General features: G+C 40.8%; 1 protein-coding gene across 1 annotated transcript in view; it reads left to right on the forward strand.

Moving 5' to 3' along the window:
- LOC118789367 (heparan-sulfate 6-O-sulfotransferase 3-B-like) overlaps window positions 1-26331 on the forward strand; it is a 77956-nt gene extending 51625 nt beyond the window's left edge. Inside the window, exon 2 of the mRNA XM_036545756.1 lies at window positions 25529-26331. Coding sequence (XP_036401649.1) covers window positions 25529-26273 — 745 coding nt within the window. The 3' untranslated portion in view covers window positions 26274-26331. The remainder of the gene's footprint in view (window positions 1-25528) is intronic.
- Window positions 26332-26540: the final 209 nt, after the last annotated feature.

A 26540-nucleotide genomic window follows, 5' to 3' on the forward strand; every position in this document is an offset into this window, starting at 1 on the left:
CAGCACCACTCTATACATATCCATGCCTGTGGCCAGGGAAAGGAGGGGTTGAGGCTAAACTTGAGCCAGTGACTCCAAAGGAGATGTGCTATTTGTGGCTGCCAGACAGACTGGCTTTGTCTAATTTATTGTACAGCACTGATGAGCAGTGTGACCGAGATGGTAGAGTAAGATATGGCAAATGAACAGATGGTTCGACCGAGGAACCAGCACAAGGTGATTCATTGGTGTTATGAGCATTTCATTCACTGTTGTTTTAATTTGAATAAGTAGATAGTTGAAAGACCTAGCAAACAGGCTGTTTGAAACAGCACAAAGGTTTCTTCCCTGAAGTGGTTAATCCCAGGGACAATGTTTGATTGGATGTCCTAAGCAGCCTCCAGTAGACTATCTACAGAATGCATACAGGGAACTGAAATAATTGCAACTTCCAAATGCTGACATCTGCATGAAAAATAGAAACAACACAATATTCCAGTTTTTTTAAGGCATATCGTAGGTGTATTTTATATTTTATATAAAGTTGGGGACATAACAGTCAGAGCAGAAATGAGAATAGCTTTATGCACTTAAGAGAAGAATAGGTCTTAACCGTGTGTGGGTGTGCTCATTATATTCTATGGAAATGGTAGCTCTTCTTCGATGAGGAGAAGTTATTCTGTTAACAAAGAAGTTGTACATAGACTTCTCTGCCCTGTGCCTTGGAGTTTAGATGTGCAGCAACTAGCAAAAATAGGATGATTGCCTGGGGGAAATATAGAGATTCCTTGCTGCAGTCATTCAAAGTTTTCAATTCTTCCAGTTAAAATTCAGAAGTGAAAATGAGTCACCTGTACCTCCAGATCAGGGGGTAAGATATTCCGCAGCTCTCTGTCAGATAGATACCGTGTGGCATTCAGCTGTGAAAAATGATCTCCGGCCACAGTTCCAGGTACCAGACAGAAGGCGGAAGAGAGCGCTGACTAAATGACATTCTTTTCTGAAGGTCTGTAACTGAACAATCACCCTTGTGAATCAGCTGTAGCAGAAGAAACCTGAATATGTTTGCTCATTCTGATGCATAAGTTGTACCAAATTATGAAAATCAACTGTCTCAGGTTTTTCTGTGTAGATGCAACCTGGAAGTTTGGATACTCTGAAAACTTTTTTAAGCTACATTAGATGTGGGAAAGGCTTAATACTGTTTTTCTTTTGCTCGTGTCTGTCCAGGTTATTAATTTTGTTCATGTCAATAGTAACTATGATGAAAAAGAACTCCTAGAAGCTGTTTTTAATTATAGGTGACTCTTAACACACAGTGACAGCCCCAGTCCTGGATTTCTATTTCTTGTTGGAATTCTATTTCTTGTTGGAATTGTATGTTACACTGGTGTACCCAGTTGGGTTGTCAAGGCCCAGGTGCATGTTCTGAATTGTTTTTTTTCCCGTGCCGACAGCCACCAATCGATCACTTCTCTGTGGGCCTTGTTGAGGAATGGAATAAATCACTGGGAAAGACCACCGTTTTCCCAGCATGATCTCATTTCCGTGTCAAAGTCAAGCTCTGTCATTCCAGTGTGTGTGCCATTATGGCATATGGTCCCCTCTCTGAAAGAATGGCATAGAATGAAGATATTAAAAGACCTTTTAAATTGTTCACATCATTCCAAATCCCTGGCGAGTTTGTTCATTGTTTCTCTATGCCCTAGATGTGATGGAAACAATCAAACTTTGCTATATAATTCATATATAGTATATTTAAAGGGCACAGGAGTACTGTACTATTGCATTATGTAGAATATGCAATCACTCATTTTAAAGGAATAATGTCTTTTCTAGTCGAGACAGATGCCACAATCTAATTTTCATGAAAAATGACATAAGGCACTTATATAGGTAATGTAAGCTTGTATCTGTTTCTTGGTAGGTTATGATCTCTGATGGCAGACGAGTTCAGTGCTCTGTCACTGATTATATATTGTGCTGCATGTTCACCAGCACAGAGAGAGAGGATTTCAATAACAGGATCGCTCTAAGAGAAACCTCTATGGCCTGTTTGAAGTGAGTTGTATACTGTACAGAGGAGATGCTATTTCCCAGTGTAATGTGTATGTAATTAAAATGAATGGCAAGTTGTCTGTTGTCTACCCTGCAGGGATTGATTGGGGGAGTGTGTGAGTGGCAGCATCACTGGACGTGGAGGTGCAGTTTATTGCCAGATTGGTGGGTGGTGCGGGGGGTGCTAATTCTCCAGCCTCCAGCAAGCGGTAGCAACTTTACTGATCTCCGCTGTGTCTCTCCTCTAGGGCCGGAGTGTCAGCTTGTGGATACAATTCTAAATCAAAATCAGGCCCACGTTGTAAAAAAAATGAGATGGACCTGGACAGGCATTAAAGGTGTGAATATGATTTAACATGACAGAATCAAGCGCAAAGCTGGTGCAGAGGAAGAGTTATCCGGACAAGTTCACATTCACAAAGATGAGATAAAACTTTATTAGAACCACTCAACGTGTATCAGACCGTGAATAAAAAAAGGTAGAGCACAGTAGGAAAGTGGAAATGAGCCGTCCAAGGTCATGTTCACTTACAATACTGTATGCACATTCACTTCAAAGGGAATCTTCACTGGCCGCGTGTCTTTGAGCCGGGTGATGTGAACAACAACTGCCGTTGGCTGCAAAGAGGAAGCAGGGTGAGTTGCTTAAGTCCAGAAGTTGCTTCAAACCAGAAGTTGCTTCAAAGTTGTTTTCTCATCTATGCAAAGGATGTAGGTCTCATGCCCTAGGGATAAATAAAGTGGGCTGTGTCAGAATCGTTTCTCTTGACTTTCCGCAATCAATTGAAATGTCATTACAAGATAAAATCAGCCTGTCATGCATCAGTATCAGACTGCTTGATACATTGTCTCAAATAAACGATAACTAGATGGTCAGTCATTATTTGCTCCAGCTGGTCCATGGCCTGTCTCTCTAGTTTTGCCTTCTGGAGTCTGAAATTCATGGATGTTGTGTGTAACATGCATGACATAAATGAGGAATAAGCTATATCATGGACACTGGCCATGATCAGATTTACCTTTGACACTGTTTTCATTCAGCCATTGAAAGGTAAAGATCATACCAAGGTGCTGCCTCAAAGGGTTCAAAGGGTAAATGAAATGCAACTAATAACTCCTTAATTGAACTGTATAGTTGAACACACCCTTAAAGGCGGAGACAGACAGTGCCCCTCCCAGGAGTCAAATTTATAACATCGCCATCACAAGAATACTGTCTGCCATTTTTCACCACGTTTAATAGCGCCATCATTAAGATAACACATGGAGCGCGAAGAGCAAATTGTAATTACTTTTCTAAATCACCTTCTAGAAAATGTATCCTTTGTTGAAAATGAGGGAGGCATAATTAGACAGGAAGTTTTTCCTCTGTCTGGGTAATAGTATTTGGGGTTATTAAAAAACTTCATTAGGCTCAGATTACTGTAGCTCAATTAGAACTCTAATAAGTCACTAGAGGGATTTTCTTCCAATGACAAGAAAGGGTACGAGTGTAAAGCGTTACATACATAAGATGATCAATCTCATTAGTCTGGGATTTTTGCTTCAAAATTACTGAAATCATTTAAATCATTATGACTCATTCATTTATTTTCATATAATTTTTTTAGACTTCCCTTACAATTATATTGACTCACGGTTTAATTGACAACAAATCCAAATGACTAATCTTTAATCTAATTACACATTTTACAATGATGTTTTATTACAGACGCAGTGTGTTACACCACTGTGGGCGGTCAGCGGAGCGGTGTTCAGATGTTACTTTTGTCTGAGCCTGCCACTGTTCACATCCTGCTTTCTCAGGTGTCTCCAGTGATGCAAACACAAGAGAAGCAGATGGCCAGTGGCTGCTGTCCGTGGTCCTGAAATAAGACACCGCTGAATCACTGCTGAAGAAGACACAGTGGGGCGCGCTCTGCATTATACATGCTTGGTGTTTTCGGAGCCTTTGTGTTGTTGGCTTCTGCTTTTATCTCAGCCTTTTATCTAATTCTCTTCAACTTGTGAAGGCGACGTTTTCCATAAAAAAGAGTTTTCGTGTAAGAGTGATTATCTGGGCTTCTAGCCTGCAGATAAACCAAGTGTTCAACACCACAGATGAGCTATTAACTTTTGAACTGGCTGACAAAATTGCATGCTCTGTATCTGTCTTACAGCCTGATGGTAGATACGCTGGATAATGCTTGGGATTTGAGGGATTTTTTGTAGGTCACTATAAAAGGGCAGAAGCAAGTAAATACCTTCATTCTGCCTGGGTTTATTGATTCATTTTTTTTCTGTAGTAAAACACTTAAATAAGACACATGATACTGTAGGTCAAAAAGCTGAACTCCAGGAAATATGATAACTGTATGGAGGTTGATGTACATTGCAAGCTTGCAGATGTTGATAGAACACAGCCCTGTTATGGTGTTTGGTCTATTGATGTTTCTACAGGCTTGTTCCAGGATGGATTATATTAATGTATTGTTTTATTCATGCTAATAGAGATACTAACATCAGCTTGAGTTCCTGCAAGTGAATCCATTTATTACTGAGATTAGAGTGATACAGATGTGGATAAGTGAGTTAGACTGGTGGACTTTGGTATCATATATATCAGGACTAATTGTGTACAAAACATGTACTCTAGTGTCAATATCCTAAAAGGTATATTAAAATCATGGCTGGTTTTGATATGTCTAACAAGGATACAATACCTGATATGATGTATATTATACATAAAACATTACCCAAAATGGACACAGAAACCAAAGTAATCTTTCAGTTTAATCAAGTGACCTATACTGTTTTAATAAACGTTTTCTGTGCAATTTTAGACTTAGAATTTGCTAGATCTAAGATTTAAATAATCCTTTTTTATAATATCTAATTCCCTTTCATTAAAAAAGAGAGTTATGTGCAATATAATCCTGTCATAGTCACTAAACACTCACCCTGCATGGAAAGTCAATGTCAGCATTTGATGCCCTTGCCATCTTTAAAGGAATTTCTCTTAAATAATACAAATGCTACTTTCTTCTTACCCAGAAAGCCCTAACCCATGTGCTATGTAGCTTGATGATTGGCTATGAGGAGAACACTCTTGGGCATCCATTACCCATCTGTAAAAAATCAGAACTTGTGATTGGCCACCTGGGCGTATAGTGTTCTTTCTGATCTAGGTTTATACAGCCTGAGTTTCAGGTCTGAGTCTGCCAATATCATTAAGAAATACATGTAAAAATGTATTTATGTAAAGATGTAAATGTAAAGATACTGCATTGGATATTGCTATCTTTTTAAAAAATACATGATTTTTTCCCCCATATTGCTGCACTAGTTTACAATTAATTTCCTTAACACAAACAAAAACACAAAGAATGAAATGTCATGATAAAATAAATACTTCACTAAAATAGAATCCATCAGTTGCTGTTTCCAGTAATGTTTTCACAATGTTATGACAGTGCCTTCCCTGTACATATCATATCAGCAACAGTGTGAGGGGGCTGTGATATTAAAACGTCAAGGCCTTTTTTTACTGCCAGTGGATTCTGTGGTTTATGTAGCCTTGATAGCAAACCCACAATGCCATGTTGAGCTGTATTGTGCCTGTAAAAAGCCAGTGGACTGGAGGTTGAGCTGTGTTTAATTATGCATGCCCAGCTCCAGACTGGCTGTAACTGGGTTCAACATGTGTAAAACAAGCATTGCCCCTCATTCAGTATGGGCAAGCCTGCTGAGGCAAGTTCATAATGACATGCATTGCAGTTGTAATTTCATCTGTATTTGAAAGGACAAATATATTGACAGGTGAACATTGTGTATTTTCAGCTGCTCTTTCATGAGTTAATAATATGGTATCATGTGAATTTGTTTCTCAAAGCTGAACTGCCTTCACACTGAAACTTTCTCTAATGAAACAATGTTGACTTCATTACATTACATTGTCATTTAGCAGATGCTCTTATCCAGAGCGATTTGCATAGGTTACAGTTTTTACATGTTATCCATTTATACAGCTGGATATTTACTGAGGCAAGTACCTTGCCCGAGGGAGCCCTGCACCTTACCTTTACATTATAGTGCCACCCCATTTACTCTACACTACCACTTCATTTATGACTGCAGTTTTTCTCTGAAAAGCAGAGGAACTGCATTTGGAATGTATTAAAATCGACTGCCAAAACAGTCTCCAAATAAAGATTGTATTAGTTCAGGCAGTTGTAGGTTATATAAAAATCTGTGTGGTCGCGTGGGTGACAGGGGTGGTGTCAGAGTTAGAGGAGCTGGTGCTTGTATGACCCACTTTAATGCTGCTAAGGTCAGGAAATGAGGGATGACATTGAAAGAGTTGCTCACACAGGTGGAGAGGCCGTCGCCTCTGTCTTTGTTCAACGGGAACAGTGTGTGCTAGACTAATCACACAGGAGGGACGGACTGAGCAAAAAAAAAAAATACATCACTAATTACCTGGGGGCATTTGCATTTTCATTGGGACAGCTCTAACAAGTATCCCATCAGCTCAGCTGCTGACAACTACTGGTGCTTCTGCTAATGAAAAGAGAAGTTTGTAATACCCGTTAGTAATGCATGTATTAGCATAATGCCACTGGATGTGTAGCCCATGTAACCATCCTTGCACAATGAGTTTGATCTTCAAGATATAAAGGGGAAAAATCCTGCATGCTACTGGAATGAAGTGGAATCCTTGGTTGTACAGCTGACATCCTGTGCATTATTCAGAGTGACAATGCTGTCAAGGGTTTATGGGAAGGTTTACCTGTGGAAGCGATGTCAGTGAATTTAATTGTTATGCTTTAGATTTAGAGTTTGATGGCTTTCACTGATCCATTCACTCCAGGTAATGTCTGTTGTGCTCACATCCGCTCTACATGAACATGAACACATTGCCAAGGATTTTGTCTATTGTAGCAGGGGCATTGAGGGGCAGCAGTGATGAAGAAGGTCACAGTTTGAACTATGAGTTGACTGAGCTAGTAGGAGTAGTGACCATACTTAACGTACTTTGGGACAGAGAAAGATTAATTCAATCACATTGCCCTTATGTTTTCAATGCTCAGAGAGCACAGTAATCTGCCCGGCTCTGTGCTGTTGTATTGAATTGCTCAGGGACTGGTCGTCTGCTTTAGCCAGTCACAACTTCTGTAAGAAACAAAAATGAACACTAAAACTGCAGTTTGCAGAAATGTAGGTTCGCACTATGTCCATTTTCTTTCACTGGACACGTGTGGTTCTTTGTAAAGAATAGATACAAGGATATACGCCAGCAGACTACATTGTGTAAAAATGACGCGCTGCCAGGAACTCAGCTCAATGGTGAGGAGGTTAACAATCGGATTTCAGTGTGAACCGGATGATCTGTTGGTTATTGCTGTGCCTCAAGGACAGACGAATACTGTTGAATGATGTGAACTTGTAAGTGCTGCCAAGCCAATTGCTTGGTTATTTTGACAAATTGCAATATTTGTGTCTTTCTTGCTTCCTTTTCCTTATTCGTAGATCTGTTGTTGAGAGAAGAGAAGCAACTGGTCCCAGAGAACTGTCTTGTGCTCTCTGGGTGTACTGTAGCAGTCTCGAAGGGTGTTATCTGCAGAGGTTAGAAAACTAATGAAATGCATGGTGAAACAAAGGCTTAAAGCCTCAGCCTGTTTCAGCTCCCTTATCTGGAGCATTTAATCACTACTTGGATTTCTATTCAGCCATGGAATAGTCAATGCTAAGACATCTTAAATAGTTTGAGATATCAAGATATCATTTTATGATCTCTTCACAGGATTGTTTTGATTACATAACCACACAGCAGGTGCTCTCAGGGATGTATTTAATGTACATGCCACAAACACGTTATATATTTTTTGCTGGATGGCCAGAGTATGTACTGTATGAAAACCCATTAACTATTGCTTCGTGCCAGCATTTTGTGTAATGCATCCAACCCAAAGCCAACACCAAGTTTCAAGTACTTGGAATGCACCTTTTCACAAGAGGATAAAAATCTCAAACTGCCTTTAGATGTTCACATGCACTATGAAGATCATGCTGGGTATGTAAGTTTGTATTTATTGTAAAGAGCAGTCCAAGGAATGTTTTATGACAGTACATTAACCCTGGTGACTTTCCTGACAGTGCATTTTTCTGCTGAGAGGATATGAAAAGTCTGTGTTAGCTGGGGGGCAGTTTTTCTCCTGGCAGTACAGGCATCTTCAAAGCATGCACCACTCAAAGTGCTTTTCTTGCTAGATCCCTGACAAGGAAATGAAGAAGCTTGTCATTCACTTGTTCCTTCCCAGGTCATGTGCTGTCCCCATTCCATCACGATCCAGTCGCAGGGCAAGATACAGAAATGGTGCATTGCAGAGTGCTAGTTGGAGTGTGTGCAGTAGTCAGAGGTGTTAGCCTTTACATATAATGCATGTGAGGGATGGCAGTCTGCAAACTCACCCTCAGGGAACTAGGACATGGACACTATGAACATATCAGACTCAGATTTGACTTGGACTGCTGCCATCTTTGCAAAAAAAGTTTTACTTTTGTCAGTACATTTAACATAGGTAAGACATTCTACTGTCAAAGTATATCTTTCATCTGGAAATTTCAGCATCATAGAGATACATTGTTGCAACATGTATTAAAATGTGTTAACTTGCTTATGGTCTTGCACATCGGAGGGCTTTTGGAAGACGATAATAATAGTAATTATTCAAATGGTTAGTGTCTGGCTAGCTGACGGTTTTGGCCCTCTCCCTGCTTCATCCAGTGCAAGACACAGAACATGAGAGGGGCCTGGGTGCAGGCAAAGCTGGAGCTGGAGCTGTTGGTTATGTGTTTATGTACATCTCAGGGAAAGGAATAAATGTCTTCCTTGTTGTCAGAACTGATTAGTGTTCCATAATCCAAACCTTCACCCTAAATGGACATTTTTCCCTTCTCTACGATCATGATTTAGTCTGGACACCATGATAAAAAGACACAGTATCCAATACTAAATATGCTAAATGTCAGTAAATTCTTTGACACACAAACATAATTTTCTTGTGGTGAAATTACCGAGAAAGATGTTAGACAGCCATAAATATGCAATGGCTGTCCAAACCAGAACTAATTAGCCTTTGTAATCCAGACTTTCACCAATAAGGATGATGTAGGCAGAAAATATTGGAGGAGCAGGATGACAGTATGAGGGTTTTGACACTCTCTTCGCAGTAGGTGTGGTTGGAGCAGGAGGGGTTTGCAATGATGTGAGTTAACCAGTACAGTTACCTGACTTCCCATTGCAATAATCTTTGTGACTAAGCTGCATTCAAGGTACATGAGCAGGACACTGGAAACATGCTGGTTCTAGAATGTTTTAGGCAGCATGCTGGAGGTGCTGTCCCGGGAATGCAAACATACAGGCCTCTTTGACAATAAACCAAGGGCCTATGTCACAAACAGGGACCAAATGGGCTTCCAAATGGATCAGGCTAAGGCTAAGGGGGCAGTGTTCTGGCAGTGTTCGGGTGGATTATGATAGCCTTGTTGCCATACTCTATAGCATTGTCTAGCACCTCGTCAGACAACTGTTTGACATCAGCAGGGGTTGCAACTTTCCTCTGTTCTCAGTTTGCCCTTGTGTGGTGCACCATGGGACTCGAGGTGCAAAAAAGGGACCAATAAGATAATACGAAAATCATTTTTTCATGGATTTTTTTTAATCCTTAATAGCTTTTCACAACCGTGCAATTATCATACACAGGTAGTGTATGTCCAATTCCCACTCATTAGCTATTTGTCATTGGAGTCAGAGAGTATTTATTCAAAAAACATATGTTATACTGCTCCTGGAAAATATAAACATAATAATTATATGAAATATTTTTCAGGTATAAAAAGCAATTGCTTTTTTCTGTAAATTAATAAATCACATCAGGATTAATGGCCAACTGTAGTTGTTTGTTGCTTCATGCATTTTATGACAAATATATCTAAATAGCAAGAGTGGTCTTGTATACTGTGTATACTGTCTGATTCCCTCATTCGTTTAACTTCAGTCTGTGTTGTCGCCTTGTAACACTGAGAAGCCCATGACTTAAGCATTTGAAAGCTGTGAGAAGGTTCCCTCGCTCCGGCCAGTGGGTAACATGGCTTCCCATGTTTGAGTTTGATGGACTTATGCACAGACATCCGTTTCACATCTTGAGGCTCACCCTAAACTTTTTAGTGACATTCTTGCACCAGCCTGTAGTCTTGGCTCACAATACCAATTTAGCATTGCAGGCTACAGTTAGCTATCGCGTCACTGGAATGAGTGAGGTCCTGGATGCAGCAGGAAAATTTCGACATTGATGAAATGAGACACAAGATCCAATCATCTGCTACTATGCTGGTCTGAACAAAATTTGGCATTTCTATATGTTCCTTGAATAGAATTTTTGTAAAAACTTCTGTCAAGAACAAATTACACTTATTTCAACAAATATGTGGATGACTGAGGCCCAAAGTGGTTACCATGGAAACAGATATGGATAAAATGTGTGGTCTGATCAGTAAAATAGTTATAATTATACTAACACAGAGAAAAATTGTGTGGTTATATACAGTGCCAAGATTTGTAGATCAGCCAACTAACAAATCGTTACTTGCTTTTATTTTTCCCAAAAAGTGATAAATTAACTCCATGCTTGTTAGATTTAAGTATTTATTTGACAATAATCATTTAAATACAGATCATTGATCTGAGAACTGCCATAGATGTTCATTAAGTCGTATGGTAATGACTGAATGTCATGGAAGTAATACAACAATAAATGTGTGGAAAAAAATCTACATCACTTCACACAATAAGAGGGCATGGGTGCTTTCTAACAGATACCTGAACTCAAGCCAACTTTCAGATGCAATTATGGACTAGCAGTTTAATCATTTTTGACTTTGAATATAAAGTGTAGAGGTCAGAATGAGCAGCTGTCAAACAACGTGATTATCTGTTCTTTTTATCCAAAAATACATCTTATGAGAAACAGAATTCCTGAGAGGAGGACTATTTACATACCCAACACTAAATATTTTTAGGCAAATGTTTTAAACTGCATACCAATACTGTGTAGACATTACCTGTTCAATACAAGTTAAGTTCCAATTCCAAATATGTTTAAAGAGAGTAGCTCTCATTAAGAAATTAAATGAGTATTAATATTCAAAACCAAAGGTTGCAATATGGAAAAGTTATGAAAGAAGTGCACCTGTCTAATTATGGATGTATATTTGTTTCCCCACAGATGGATCATATTGAGTCTGGATGTTTGGATGATTATTCTCAGCGAGGTCTTTTCTAGAGTTTCAGTAAAGAAGCTAATTCGGGCAGGAAATAACACCTCCAGCCGCTGCTAAGTGCAGCTAATGATCTTGAAATTCAATCGCTAAACTCTACAGGCTGAGAGTTCTGCTTGCAAGATGCCATTAAGTCTGAGCCTCTTTATGTCTTTTTAATGAAGTAACCAAATTGCATCTGTAGCCAGCTATTTTCATCAGACAAAAACCTTAGGGAGTGCTGGCCTGAGAATGTATGATGCTGTTGTATGGGCCACAGGCTGAAACATTAGGCTGGTCATTGATTACTGGCAGCAGGTAAAACAGTTGGAGATGAAACCTTGTAAATCTTGTAAATAAAATACAGAGCGTTTCCAAATGAGACAATTTTCTGACTGACCTATATTTTTTCAGTACCTGAACAGTTTTAACTTGTGTAATAGGTGAATGGCTCTAGCAACAGTGGCTATAGTTTGTAGGAGGACTCAACAGCAGCTCTTGAGACATCTGTAGCAGAAGAGTGTGTTTTGAACTCGGATGTGATTTTTACCATATGCCGTGTGTGTTCAATATACATTATGACACTGCGTCACATGCTGAGGTCCAAGGAAAAGCCAGAGCATCACATAAGACTGTTCCTAAAGAGCCATGCTATCATTGACAATTTCTTCAGCAAACAAGGTCCAATAAAGTATAGCATTATGCATATTTCCTCAACTTGGGTCGGAAATAGATTAAGCAACAGTGTCTCATACCCGATTTGTCAGTGTCTGCATGAAAGATGTTGTGGCAGTGTTAGCTTCATCTGGTACTTTACGATGTGTGAATGTACCCAGGTGCACTGCCGGCATGTGAACAGCCCTGACTCAGCCCTGGCAAATGCCTCATTGATTTATTATTGTCCAACACTTCTCAATGGGAGTATTTTGTTGGCTGCATTAAATGGCCATCATAGGAAGACATGACAAATATGGAGAGGTAGTGCAAGGAACATGCCCTATGCTCTAAGCAATAGAATAAATAAAATGGAAAACAATTTTCAGTCTAGCATATCTTATCTTAGTCTAGCTGTATATGTAGTGTTGTGGGAAGCCTCCAACTCACCCTTTTCTGTTTTTATGTCCTGTTATTGCATTCGTCAGAAATAAATATGAATGTACCGTTATATTACCTCTGATTTTCAAGTACCAGTACAGTGGTTGTATTCAAATACAAACTGTTGACATGATTGCATGAATTTAGTGCAGGTTTTGCTTTGGAGTCTTCTGAATGCTTATTTGCAACGCTGGTCTTGTTATCGAGGAAGAGTGCAGAGATCACCCCACAGTACCATAAATAGAGCCATGCTGTCAGTCTTTCAGGAACACAGACATGTTCTCCAGACAGACCGGGGCACAGGTGACACCAATGCTGTGACTGCTGCCAGGGACAGTGCCACGGGATACAGTGGGGCCACTGGACTCAGGTCAACAGCCAGCTGCCCACCAGCTGAATGTTAGGAGGGCTTATTGTGACCTCATCCTTTTTAAAAAGAGCACACCATGTTGGGATGGGTCACGTACTATGTTTGTGACTTCAACCTTTAATTACCTTACCTTTACCTTTAATTCAGCATGGAAGGTCTGCACAATGTACAGTGTCTTCAGTAATACTGGTCAGTTAATTTGCCTATGGCTGAAGCTTTTCTGGACGTTTCTGTGTGTGGGCTGTCGAAGTTGTGGCGCACACTGTTTACATCATACTGCAGCTGCCCTGATGTGAGAGACACTTTATCAAGGCCTGGGGCACAGAGGCCTACTCCGTTTTAACATTCTCTGATTCAGTGGAACTGGCAGTGCAAACACAATAGCACCTGGTAGATGGAGCATGCAATGACGTCTCGGTCTTGGTGAGGTGCCGTGTCCCAGATTGTGACCTGTCATTGATGGACAGCATTTGGCTGTAATGACGTGCCTGGTTAGAAATTGCTGGCTGTGAACATCCCAGGCAGCAAGTGACAGTGCACTGACTTAATCAAGCCTCCAACTCACCCATTGGCCAGGAGTGTTGTTTTTTTTGATAACCTAGCATATTGCTTTCTTTTTCTGTTTTTATATCCTTATTTTCTCCAAGGTTAATATCTGAGAGGTTAAATCATCTCATCACCTTTGCCCTACCACCTGTCTGATTAATGAGGTGAGTTAGTAAATTAATCAGGTTGACAGAAAAACCTTTTACCATATTTGCCATTATAAAGTACACAGCACAGTAATTTGTTATATGGAGCAGTTATGCTTTGTTTATTAGTGCTAAATGTATATGCATAGTGTTTTTTATTGTTCTCATAATGCTGAGTTGGATTTATACAAACTGCATAGATTCAGAAAAGAAACCACTCTTTTGTAATCAGTGATTTAGTAAATCTTTGTGGACAGTCCTACAACTGTATCCTGGAACTTGAAAATACTGTTTCACCTTCTCTTTTTTCACATCAGTTATATAAGCACAGACTTTGCTATGATGTTAAGCACAGGGTTTCAGTGCAACATTTTTGTATTTTTATCTCACCATGGCCACTGACTCACTGACACAGTGTTATCAGTATGGTTTTCTACAAAAAAAATGTAGTAACAAGTACTCATAAACTCTGCTTTCGCAATTCAGAAAGCTGAAACCGAAAAAAGCAGAGATTCTGCCTCCAGGAGAGGATTTTTTTTTTATCAAGGTTATTTCTCTTATTCCCTTGTTGTCAGTAATGGGAATTTCCAACATACTGCCAGTATAATAAGCACTATATGTGGTACAGAAGTTGAGTGAGTTTTCATTCCTTTGTGTGCTTGTGGGTAAAGAGGAGGCAGTCGTACTGAAAGGTTTTAACTGAGGGGACCAGAGGAGACAATAAAGAATGGAACTCAGGACTCTGGCTGCCTAAACCAGTTTAAAGAGGTGATAGACAGCCTGATAAGAGGCGCTGAAACAATCTTTTGAGCACCACTAACTTGACTATATTAAGAGGCAAAATGTCTGTATTATCTGAAGTTAAAATACAAAAGCGCTATTAGTATTAATTAACCGTCACTGTGACTATCACTCGTAGACTTCTTTGGAGTTGAATAATTGTTTCCCCTACACAAATAATTAATTTTCAATTTAAAAAAATCAAATGGCTACTTACAAAAACACTCCATTAATTTGACAGTTGAAGGCTTCCTGATGCACACTACTGTTCTCCTACTGGCAAGTTCTCAAACTGTTTTAGTGTATAACTTCATCAACCAACAAATGTCACACGCATAATCAGTCTTTCAAAGTACTTTTACCATAATTCTACAAACAAAGTATTTTTTCCAGTGACAGATATACAGCATATAAGCCTAATCCTCTCTCCTCAGTATTTTAGGAATTGAGTGTATTGAGTATAATAATATGCTTTTATAAAATTGCTTCTAATCCCTTCATTTCAGGTATATTGAGCTGATGTTATTTGTTTCAAGGATTCTGCACGAAGGGAAGTAATAATCTAAATACTCTCCAGACCATTAATATATCACATCTCACTAAATGCATTTGCCTTGTGTATAATTGAATAGGCATTGGTAACACAAGTGCTTAATGTTGTTCTCATGAAGGGCCATCTGCTGCGAAAATGCTGAAGGGCTCTTGATGAATATTATTTAAAATGGTTTGAATGTCATATGATGTCTCCATATTGAAATAATTATCTGTATACTTCAGAATATTGCACACAATGAGGTATTTGAGCATGAAGTCCTCTGTTCTTATTGACCAAGAAAGCTAGGAATTATACCTTTATTGCCTGCTCTTTTGAAAGTCAAGTAATTATTTCAACAACAAAAGGGTAAAACCACTCTTCCTGTTGGACAAGCAGCATAGGATGAAATAGAGGAGAGATCTATAAGGTTTACCAGAACATAAGCTGGTATTTATAGTGATTTGCCCCCCAGCTACATGGCTGGTTTAATACAAAAATCATTCCTTGGCCTCTCCACAGGCTTTGCACTGGGAGGTGGGCCAAGCACCACATTAAAGAGTTCCCAGACTGCTCTATTTCCAGCTCTTATCCTAAACATGTTTACTCTGCAGCTACCACAGTACATCAGCGTATGACCGCACATGTCTGTTCACAGGTTTAGGAGAGGTCACACTCTCAGAGAATAGCTGCTGGCATGTTTCAGAAAAAGCTGGCAAAACACAAGGACTTTCGTTTTGAAGAGATGGTGGTGTTGCTTTCATCACCAGAGTTTGTTAGTCTCATGGATGCCTTGTTGATAAAACTTTCAGAAAAGCACATAGCTTGTCTTTTGTTGCATTTGTCTATCTTTTTTATCTCGTCTATTTCTCTGCTGATAGAATGTCTTCCAATACAGTTCTCTGCCTACATATCGCTTCATTTAGCTTGCCTAATAGGTGTAGATAGTTTGTGTAGATATTTTGTTAGTGGACAAATTGCTCAGCAGATGGACAATCAGCAGAGGATAAAGATTGAGAGTCACACCACGTGTGCAAGAATTACACAAATACTACATATTTGATTTCCCTTCAGGGGCTGAAAGAAGCAACTCCTCCACAAACAGGTTGTTAGCTAGCTTCCCAGGTTGCTAGTGATCTAAGGATAACTTTCTACCTAATTAACAGCCTGTGCTTTGCTAATGTACCTGCTACGCTACATATTTAGGAGCAACAGAGAACACTTGACATCATGATTGTCATGTTTATATTGGCCGATAACATAGCTTCCGTGTAACTATTTGGAATACATTCAAATTAATATTTATCAATACAGTGATCGGAGAGCACACTATTATTTTTTATTGCATATTATTTTGCTCCTCTGCTCACCTAGCTCTTGTATTTCTTGAAGCAGCACATTGACAGCAGTGCATTTTTTTGTCATTCTGGGAGCATTTTGCACCAAGGAGTTCAATTCAGCACAATTTCCACAATTTTACAATTGTACAACAATTGTACAACTATTTGTACAGAGCCATTTTCTCTTTTGAATTTATCCACTATCTAAATGGTAAAATCCATAAATGAACCACAACCAGAAGTGGTTAGGTAGCGATACATTTTCATGAAGAAATTGTTAATATTGACCCAATGAGACAGCTTGGTAGCTAGGCAAGCTAACAGTATTTTTTTCTGTAGTTTGCTAAATACTTGCTAATGTGTCTAGTAGCCAGCTATATTGATGTGACATTACATCAGTACTTATATCATTTTAGTGAAGCAGATCAGATTTTAGCTGTAGGTAGATAGCAATCTAGTTAGCTAGCTACTTCATAGCATTTCTGTGTGTGTGTGCGTGCGTGCATGTGTGCGTTCATGTGTGTGTGTGTGTGTGTTTGTGTGTGTTTGCAGGTGTGTAAAGACAGTGTTAGTGTGTAAAACGCTTTGCTGTCTTGTCTGAGGATCTGGGCGTTTCGGTGTTCATTGTGACTATAGCTGGCACTTAGCCTGAGGGAAGCAGCTGGGGTGAACAGAGCTTCTCTTAACATCCTGCTGTCGACTCTATCACCTGACATCAGCTATTACTCAGTCTGAGGCTGCCGCTGTAATTGAGATAGATACCACTTATAGGGGAGAACACAGACAGACAGGCCGAGGCTGACTCCAGTGGTTACCACGGAACCGAGCTGCTAACAGGTAAAAAGAAGAGTTTCAATATGTTCATTAATTCATAGTCTTGACTTTTCAGACTCCTAAGGAGTGTTTCCCCCTAGTGTAAATAGAGTATTGCTTTCTACTCATCCAGAGGAGATCCCAACAATAGGGTGGCTGGCACTGTGGTAGCAAATAGACCTGCTTTTTCAGGGAGGTTGCAAATAGTGTAGGGGTGTTCTGGTCATTTAGAACTACATCAAAACTACTGCCTATCATGGCATTGAGGGCATGCTGAACATTTTCCAAGAAATATGAACTTTGCCGTTGAATATTTTGGGTCGAACAGTTCATATAAATGCTTCATTTGTTAAACAAATGCAAAAGGCATCTTTTCTTGGTGGGTTGTATCGCAAAAGATCTGACCAGTCATATCTCATCATTATGCGAGACTCCTGTACTTTCAGAGGAATCAACTGCTGTCTGGGTGCTGGCTGTTATTGTGGAGCCACTGTGCTGGAGAAAAAGACCAAATAACCCACTGAGCTATCCCTTTGATAGTTAGAAAAAATAGAATTGAAGAAAATCCCATTGCCATGCTTAAATAAATAAATAAGGTTAATTGAATTTTGTTCTCCATCCTTCAGGGAAAACAACATTTCCCACAAAACATATTTTCAATCAAGGTTTGAAATAATCCTAATATAAATGTAGATTCTCCTGCAAAATACACACAACATTTTAATGTTCCATCAAATGGCAATCTGGCTTTTTAATAGATACATGTCAAAAATTGAATGATTCTTACAGGATTACAATAGTCTGAAAATAGAAACTGAAGTATCTGTTCAGGTAAACAGAGGCTGAATGGTCTTCAGAAAGAAGGCATTAAATGTGACCTCTGTGTAGCTTTGTACCTAATTTTCAGTGACAAACTAGTAGTTTTACTTACACTTCATCAGTAATGGTATTGATGAAAAATATTGTGCAAGTAGTACTTGCTTAAATTCACTGCAGCCGGAGTGCTGTAGTGGTGAGATAGGATGCCCCCCCCCAAATGTCACTTGTAAGAGGACTGATTAAGCTTTGCTTTGATGGGGAAAGTTAGAAACGGTGCAGCTGTCATGGAAATAAAAGTTGGAGAAAAAAAGCTTAGTGAGTCCCTGTCATGGGGAAGTGATTTTTGCTGGGTCAGCAAATGTCATTTGAGCTGGTAATTAATTCTCTGTGTGCTCTTTATTTCCATAAGGTCACATTAGTCCAGGCAATTTAAGGGCAGTGCACACTGGTCACAGACGATGTGAACAAGCAATTTGACACAAATGGCTTCATATGACATTTCCCCTCTGTTCACCTATTAGAAGAAGTATTACAGTGACCTTGGCAAACAACATTTAATGGAATGTATTTTATATGCTTCCTTATGTAAAAGTTTACATTATTTACATTTAGATACATGTAGAATATTTTGCTTAAACTATTTTCTCTTTTTTCTATTTGCTAGTTTTTATTACACTATACGTCTCTTGCTCATGGACATAAGAACAGCCTGTTGTGGTTGTCATTTCTCTAAGCTGAAAAGCCTCTCCCTTATAGTAGGAGCTGAGAGAGACCTGAGTACACATATGTATGAGCAGCAGGGTATCACCACAGGAAAATGCAGCCAGTCACTGAAACCATTTGACAGTTGTCCAGGGAGTCTGGAAAGTTCCATGGTTTGGGCAGCGTCTGATCTGCCCAGTAGGCCTCTGCTGAATGAACCTCTGACTCAACACTGCAGCTTTGAGCAGTCTCCAAGGCAAGGATGAAAAGAAGAGGGCATATTTTAAGAGTTTTTTCATGCCAGGTAGATCAACACACACATTTTTTGGTCAGATTAGATTACTTTTGCAAACGTTTTTCATTTCATGGAAGGAAGAAGAAGAAGTACTTAGTCAGTGGTCCTCTTTGATTTAAGCATCCAAGTAGTATGGCATGTCTCCCAATCGAAGTTTTCTCTATTTAGACTTTATTTGTAAGAGAATGCAACATGTAAGCAACAGAAAAGGTCAAGGTCAATGTTTCACTCCATGCAAATACAATGAAGAAGTTAGCATAATATAATGACATCTGTACACCAGAGTGACTTGTTGTTTGTAGGGTGCTCCATAGAAATAGCTACAATGACCAACTGTGGCAATATATGGCCAGACTTTGACCATTTTGTACTGTCTTCTGCTTCTTCTCCATTGTAATTTTTCTTTCAGAATACATGGTCGCAAATCCTCTTGTACTCTGAATAACACCTCTCAACTGGGCTGCATATTTCACCATGTTGACTCCAGAGCAATTCATCCGTTGCAAAGCATCATGGGTAATGACAAACAGGCACAGAGGAGGAGTGCCTTTTTAGAGTGTACGTGTGAGTTCCAATACGGATCTAGGATTTACTACTGATGAAGGAATACAAACCTCCCCTGCCCAGCTGCCGATGTTTTCAGGGGTTAAATCTATGGTCTCCTTTTCAGAAGGGTGCAATTATGGCGAAGGGCAGTAACGTAGAGTTGTGTCATTAAGCTTAATTCTAGACTATTACAGCATAGTGATGGATGGTGTTGACGTCGGCCTGAGTGAACCTCTGACATGGGTGCCTGTTTGTGTTGCACAGGGAAGGAGGAAACTGCTGTCACATTTTATGTGTCCCTGTCCTTCAGCAGTCTCTTTTCCCTTTGCAACCCAGTGCAGTTTGACTCAGTTTGTCTGACTTTCTTGGAAAGAGAAAGAGAGAGAGAGAGAGAGAGAGAGACTGGATATTAATTTTCTGTTGTTGTTTTTAAAAACGTATCACTTCATGGAGTTTCAAGTGATCTTCACTAAATTTGTAGTTGTTCCATTCAGAAATAAACTTAGGGAATCGATTATAATATAATCGATATATATTTATAATATATAATATTATATAATATTTGTAAAGCAGTATATTTTGAGAAGACCTGGCAGCTCCCCCACCATTTCCAACAAATAGCCCTAATTTTGTGTTGAATTTTCGGTAGGATAGCAAAGTCAATTTTTTATAGGATCAATACAGTCTGAAAATGGGTTATTCAGTTGCATAAGCTCATTATAACTTTCCGTCTACTTATGATTACTCCCATTGTCTGCATTCCAGTCCCCAGTTGAGCTGCACCGCTGCTTCTTGAATGAGCTTTCTGGAACCTACAGAGATGCAATATGGCTCGCATCCATTATTAAGCTGTGATTAGCCGCCATTTGGAGAGGACTTTGAAATGAAACACCTTCACTGTAACACCTATGGAAGACTCTGATGAGATATTCTCTTCTATCTTTTTATTTCTGAAAGGAGATATATTGTAGAAAGACGTGTTTTTTTTCCCCTTGTTTTCCTGAGTTTACACATGCGAGCTAATCAAGCGCGAGCCTTTATTTGCGGGTAATCATGACGTTTTTTTGGAAAGGGAAAAGAATCCTCTAGAAAAAGTAAACCGTTTACATAAGCAAACTGCTTCCAGCTCTGCTGCTGATTGCGAACGACCGTTAGGGGAGGTTATTAAAGGTTATTAACAATAGTTGTGTTGGCAAAACTCAGTGAGGCAGTAGGTGCAGAGGCTTCCCGGAGTAGGAGTACGGTTCACAGGCTCAGACGCTGATGCGTTCCGACACCGACAGTTTTCACAAATGACCTCTTCGCTGTAGCGCCGTGTCCACGGCACTTGCAGCATGTGTTTATGTCCCTGACGACGGGCTAATGAGATGGTGCGCGCAGGCCTCCCACTCCTGCAGGAAGAGCCAGAGCACAGCTGTAGCCAGTGGGAAGCTGAGCACAGCGCACAGGCTAGCACCATCACCACACGCAGCGAGAGCGTGTGGTGATGCACGCCAGGCTCACATCCACACACAGGACTGTCTCCCATGCTGTCATCATAATATAATACAAAGGGACTTTGGGGATCTTTGAATTTCTTGATTTATTTTGAATTTATTAATCTATGATGTAGCCTTCTGTTTTGGTCACCAAGGACCATGAAATTAATTTCAAGTCATCTGGTGACAGAAATAAGAGTTTCCAAATTCACTTTGAGAAATGTTTTAGGTTGGAAGTCCCTTTTGTGTATAAGCCAAATACAGAGACCACGTATTGATAAAGTATTGATTGTTACTTGGAGATAAAAAAAAAACCTAAATCACTCAAAATGAGTAATTCCAATGTGTCTACTACACTCCCCTGTAGTCAAAAACTATAAGCTTATATTGTTGCAACTAGTTTCCCCTGCTCCCCTATGGTTGTGGTGGCACCCGAACAAAAGTGACATACATTTAAAGGGACATAACAAAAAGGTCCTTCATGAAACTAATCCTACACAGATTCACTTAAGACTTAAATAATGTGTCTGCTGTGGCATTGCCTCTTGCGGCAATAGCTGGGATATGTAAGCTCGCACATTTCCAACCTAGTGTTAGCTACACAAAATGCAAACAAAGCTAGCCAATTGTTCACCAACTACAAAGCCCACATGCAGCAATACACAGGCCTATGAGGATACACACAGGTATGTATTAAGGCTTACCTGCATGCTTATAAAGCTTAGTGTGTATAATCACTGTGACTCCTCTGCATTAGTATACTATGACACTTGCTTGAAGAGTCAAGAGGAAGGACTACAACTACTCCATACAAAGATTGCTGATTGCGTGGAACACAGAGTTTCATTGCTCAATAATAATTTCGCTTTTTAAAAGGCTCTTATGTCTCTCTTGCTAAGTTGTTGACACAACCAGGTCTGTCTTAGGACATACATCAAGCTCTGGGCAATTTACTATAATCATTGGTCCGGGTTCACCTTACCATTGTACTCCCAATACTAAATGTAACCTTTATGAGCTCAGTGACCAAACTGGTCTTGGATTAGCAGATGCAGACATTTTCGTGTCGTTTCGTTTCGTGGTATGTTTGTCAAGATTCTTGAACAAACATACCAAGGCCCAGCCAATTAGGGGAGATTGAGAGGCATCAAATTTCTGTAACAAGTAAGGCTGACAATTTAGCGGTACCAAAAGAAGAAAATTCAATAGCTTTTCTTGGAAAAAAATGTCTGCTTTTACGTTGCTAATAGTATCGAGTATTTATCTTGTCTTGAGCCAGTTCTGATATGTCTTGAGGTTACCCAGTGAAAAGTACTGTGTAGATTTCAGGAATCATGGGATGGATGTTTACTTTTTTCAAATGTTGCTATGGCTGTTCAGCGTAGACACTGCAGTCATGCGTTCTGAGAGAGACCTGGTCCGTGGATCACATCAGAGAGACAAAAAAGCAGAGTTGCCATGTGAACAGGCAAGTTGTTTCTTAACACGAAACTGAAATTTCATCATTTAATACATGACACAAGAAGCTAAATCAAAACCACCAGTCATTTCTCTTTCGTGATGGTCCCATTGCAATTGGTGCTTGGTGCCTAAACTGTCACCAATTAACAAACGTGAGCCTGGAAGTGGCTGCTTAACGAAGAAATGATTTGAATATTTGAATATTTATTAATAATACATTGCATGCTCTTAACCCTTATTCATTTGGTCAGTTTTTGTTGGATTTTTTTAACATTGTAAAAGCTGATGCCTCAGCTAATGAAATGAGTATTTAACCATGTAATAACAAGACTGAATACATTGCTGGTTAGTGAAAAGGGTTTTTTTTTTTTTTGCAATAGACATCTGTCATGCCTCTCCTGAGACAGCCTGGGAGGGGTCTACTGAGGCTGTGTGGACCACCATGAAGAAAAAGACCTCTATCTGTCCACATTCTCCATGTCTGTCAGAACCGTGCCCTTCTCTGGCTCCATGTCCAGTGTATATGCAGGGACCTCCTTGGGCTTTCCCTTCTCCAATCGCAGCAGCGTACTGTACAGCGGCATCACAAACAGCAGCTAACATGGGTGCCATTATCACACCTCTAAATGGGGAACGAAACATCACTGAAAATTAACTTCGGAGTTTCACAGTCTTATAATGCTGTTGGAATTGCATTTGCACGGTCTTCACACCCCCTGAAACAATCCTGCTTCTTTTTCCTTCCTCCCACACCTTATAGGCAGCTCACCTCTCCCATCGGATCAGGACTGTTGGCAGGTCTTATGTGTGTTTATGTGCATGTGTTTGAGTGTGTGTTTTTGTGCAATAAGCGGATAAATATGGAGTGCACTGTATACAGTAAGTGTGTGTGTGTTAATATATATAAGAATGTATAGCGTGCACAAACATGCAGTATATACTGTATATAAACATGTATATGTGAATATAAGATTCTGTGTGTATGATGTGAAAAACACTCATTGACAAAACATTGTAAAGAGTGCTCAGCCTGTGCCATTAAGTGAAATCAACATGCTGAGGTGCATGTTGCATCTGTGGTTATATATTTGCAGCTATTCAGTAAAATCCCCTTTAATGGGTGAGTTTTAATTATGTGAGATTATTAGTAGAAAGCCCGGGATCTGTGTCAGCTTCATTTCTGTTGGTTTCATGTGGTGCAGTGGTTAGAGCGAGGCACTCTGATGTTTGTGAGTTCCATTCCTGTTCTTTTACCCCTGAGCGAGGTTGTTTCACTTCAGTTACTCCAGTAAAAATCCAGCTGTTTAAATTCGCTCAGAATGATGTAAAACTGTCATCACAGTAATTGCCCCCTGGTAAGGTTAGCTTTGAACAGCTCTTTGAACTGATGCGCTCCTTCAGTTGCATTAAGGCCAACAGGCTTCAGATTTACCTCTGCTGTCAGGTTTGTCAGACAGTGATACGTGTGTTTCCAGCAATGGATGCGGTGTCTCAGTAATCAGTCTTTATTCTCTGTGTTCTGTTTTTTTTTTTTTTCTTTGAACACAGCGGCGTTTCGTTGGACAGAGCCTTGCTTTCTTATCATCAAAGATTTCTTTTCAGAGTGATACAATTAAATGCCATTTAAGTGTTTAAAATGTGTGTATATTTTCACTTCCTCAAAGAAAATGTATACATTAGAGGGGTCTGAACTGAAGGAGCACTGGGCTGCATACCCTGTTTTGGGGGGGGGGGGGGGGGGGGGGCATTAGAGGAAACTCTTCATGTTTTGGGGTGGACAGTGTAATGTTGGGCTGGAAGGGGGGAGTGTGTATGGAGGAGAGAGAGTCAGACAGGCAAGGCAGAGAGCTGTGCAAGAATTGGCCCCTTTTTATCCTCACTGCCGCTTCTCTGAGATCACATCAGAGTTTTGCTTTGTCCACTATTCACTAAGGATGTTTCAAGGGGCAAAAAGGAGCCTAGCTGAACATCCAAGATACTCGCTGCCTGTGTATGGGCATCAGAGCAGAGCTGGTTCTAAACCAACACCACTGAAAGAGCAACCTGATTCTCTCAATATGGCTTTTATGTCATTGCTGAGGAATAACACCCTACCCAGGTAATGTGATCATATTAGAGATGTTATGATATTTAGTAACTGTGTAGATGAATATTTCATTCTCAAGTGGGACAAATGTGTTCTCATGCCATGAACACAGGTGGCAGGTGGAAAACACGCAACTTAGTATGAATTCACACTATTCACACAGACACTCAACATGCTCAGGGCATGCATGCAAATAACCAGTGAGGACGTACATGACTGTGGAAAATACAATCCAGCAAATATGTAGAACAAAGGTGTGAAGCAATGGTCTGTTCTTCACAGGTTATTGCTTGTAATTAAACACTGTTTAATCTTATATTAATGTGTTGCCAGCTGTTACGCTGTAGTGTCTAATGTTGCTGTGACTAGTGCAGTCTTGATCGTACAATTACGCAGTCCTGTCTCTCTGCAAAATGTCCTCTGTTCCGCAGAAGCCTGATAAATTGGAGTAAAGCTGTCTCATTTTTCTTCATGTTCACTCGCTGTCCCGGGGCCTCTCAGGGTTGAGGCGAAATGCCCATTCTTGTAGACAGGCAGTGAGGTGTGGGACAGAATATGTTTCATTTAATAACTTCTCTCTGTGAAAGTGCCATAGTAATGCATTTCTCCTTTGAGGAGTCAAACTGAGTGCGGTGGACAACTGTTAAGCACAATATCTGCGTTGTTATTATATACAGTGAACCCTGTGGTGGCAACTCTCAACCAGCAGCATGATACAAGTGAAACAAAGAGTGTTCTCTGTGCCTCTTAAGGGATCCTGGTAAAATAAAACCAAGGGAAGGCGCTTGGTTGGATGTAGCATTTAGTTCTAAATCAGCCTGTTGATTTGATGTTTGCTTGGTGCTGTGCGTCTAACTAAATTTTCTCCCTTACTGACTTTTTCCATTCAGCCTAAAATGTATTTTGAACGCGAATTAGACGCAGAAGTTAAATTAAATTAAATAAAGTCTTTCAGAGAACAGCCACAGGTATCCTTTAAGAGATAGGAAAACCAAAACCTCTATGAAGCAATCTGTTATCTAGTCAGAGCTTTCTAAACCCCCGCTTCACAGGCCCCTTAAAAGGTAATTTGGTTGTGTCCCAAAGGCCACCGCCTTGAGTTTTTTTCCCGCTGTTCGTAAAACGGAACTGATAAAAGCCCTGCCATTCACTGCCGCATGCGATTGTGTTTGTCTCCCCCTACAGGAACTTCTACTACATTACCATGCTGCGGGACCCGGTCTCACGCTACCTGAGCGAGTGGAAGCACGTGCAGCGCGGCGCCACCTGGAAGACATCCCTGCACATGTGCGACGGACGGTCGCCCACGCAGGACGAGCTGCCCACCTGCTACAGCGGGGACGACTGGGCGGGCGTCACCCTGCTGGAGTTCATGGACTGCCCCTCCAACCTGGCCAACAACCGGCAGGTGCGCATGCTGGCCGACCTGAGCCTGGTGGGCTGCTACAACCTGTCGTCCATGAACGAGAGCGAGCGCAACCACATCCTGCTGAGCAGCGCCAAGGCCAACCTGCGCAACATGGCCTTCTACGGCCTGACGGAGTTCCAGCGCAAGACGCAGTACCTGTTCGAGCGCACCTTCAGCCTGCGCTTCATCTCAGCCTTCACGCAGATCAACAGCACGCGCGCCGCCAACGTGGACATCGGCGAGGACGTGCGCCGCCGCATCGAGGGGCTCAACTTCCTGGATGTGCAGCTGTACGACTACGCCAAGGACCTGTTCCTGCAGCGCTTCCAGTTCACCCGGCAGCGCGAGCGGCAGGAGGAGCGGCTGAAGCGCCGGGAGGAGCGGCGCTGGCTGAGGGAGCAGAGGGCCTTCCTGTCCCGCCGCCGGCAGCAGGAGGAGGAGGAGGAGGAGGAGGAGGAGGAGGAAGAAGGAGAGGTGGTGGCCACCACCGAGGACTACGCCAGCCAGGTGGTGCGCTGGTGACGCCGCCGCGTACCTCGCCGCAATGGAGAGGAGACCTAGCTGGAGAAGGACACAAACGGTTTCTCTCTCTCTCTTCCCTTCTCCACGTCTCTCTGGCTTTCTCTCTGTCTCTCTCTTTCTCGCTATCTTGCTCTCTCTCTGTCTCTCTCTCTCTCTCTCTCTCTCTCTCTCTCTCTCTCTGTCTCTCTCTCTCTCTGCTTCGGTGTGAGCTTGTACTTTTTCTGTCTTGAGACTGCCAAGCCTGTGACTGTCACAGCATCCCTGCCT

Source organism: Megalops cyprinoides, chromosome 14 (genome assembly GCF_013368585.1).
Source record: "Megalops cyprinoides isolate fMegCyp1 chromosome 14, fMegCyp1.pri, whole genome shotgun sequence".
Lineage (NCBI taxonomy): Eukaryota > Metazoa > Chordata > Actinopteri > Elopiformes > Megalopidae > Megalops > Megalops cyprinoides.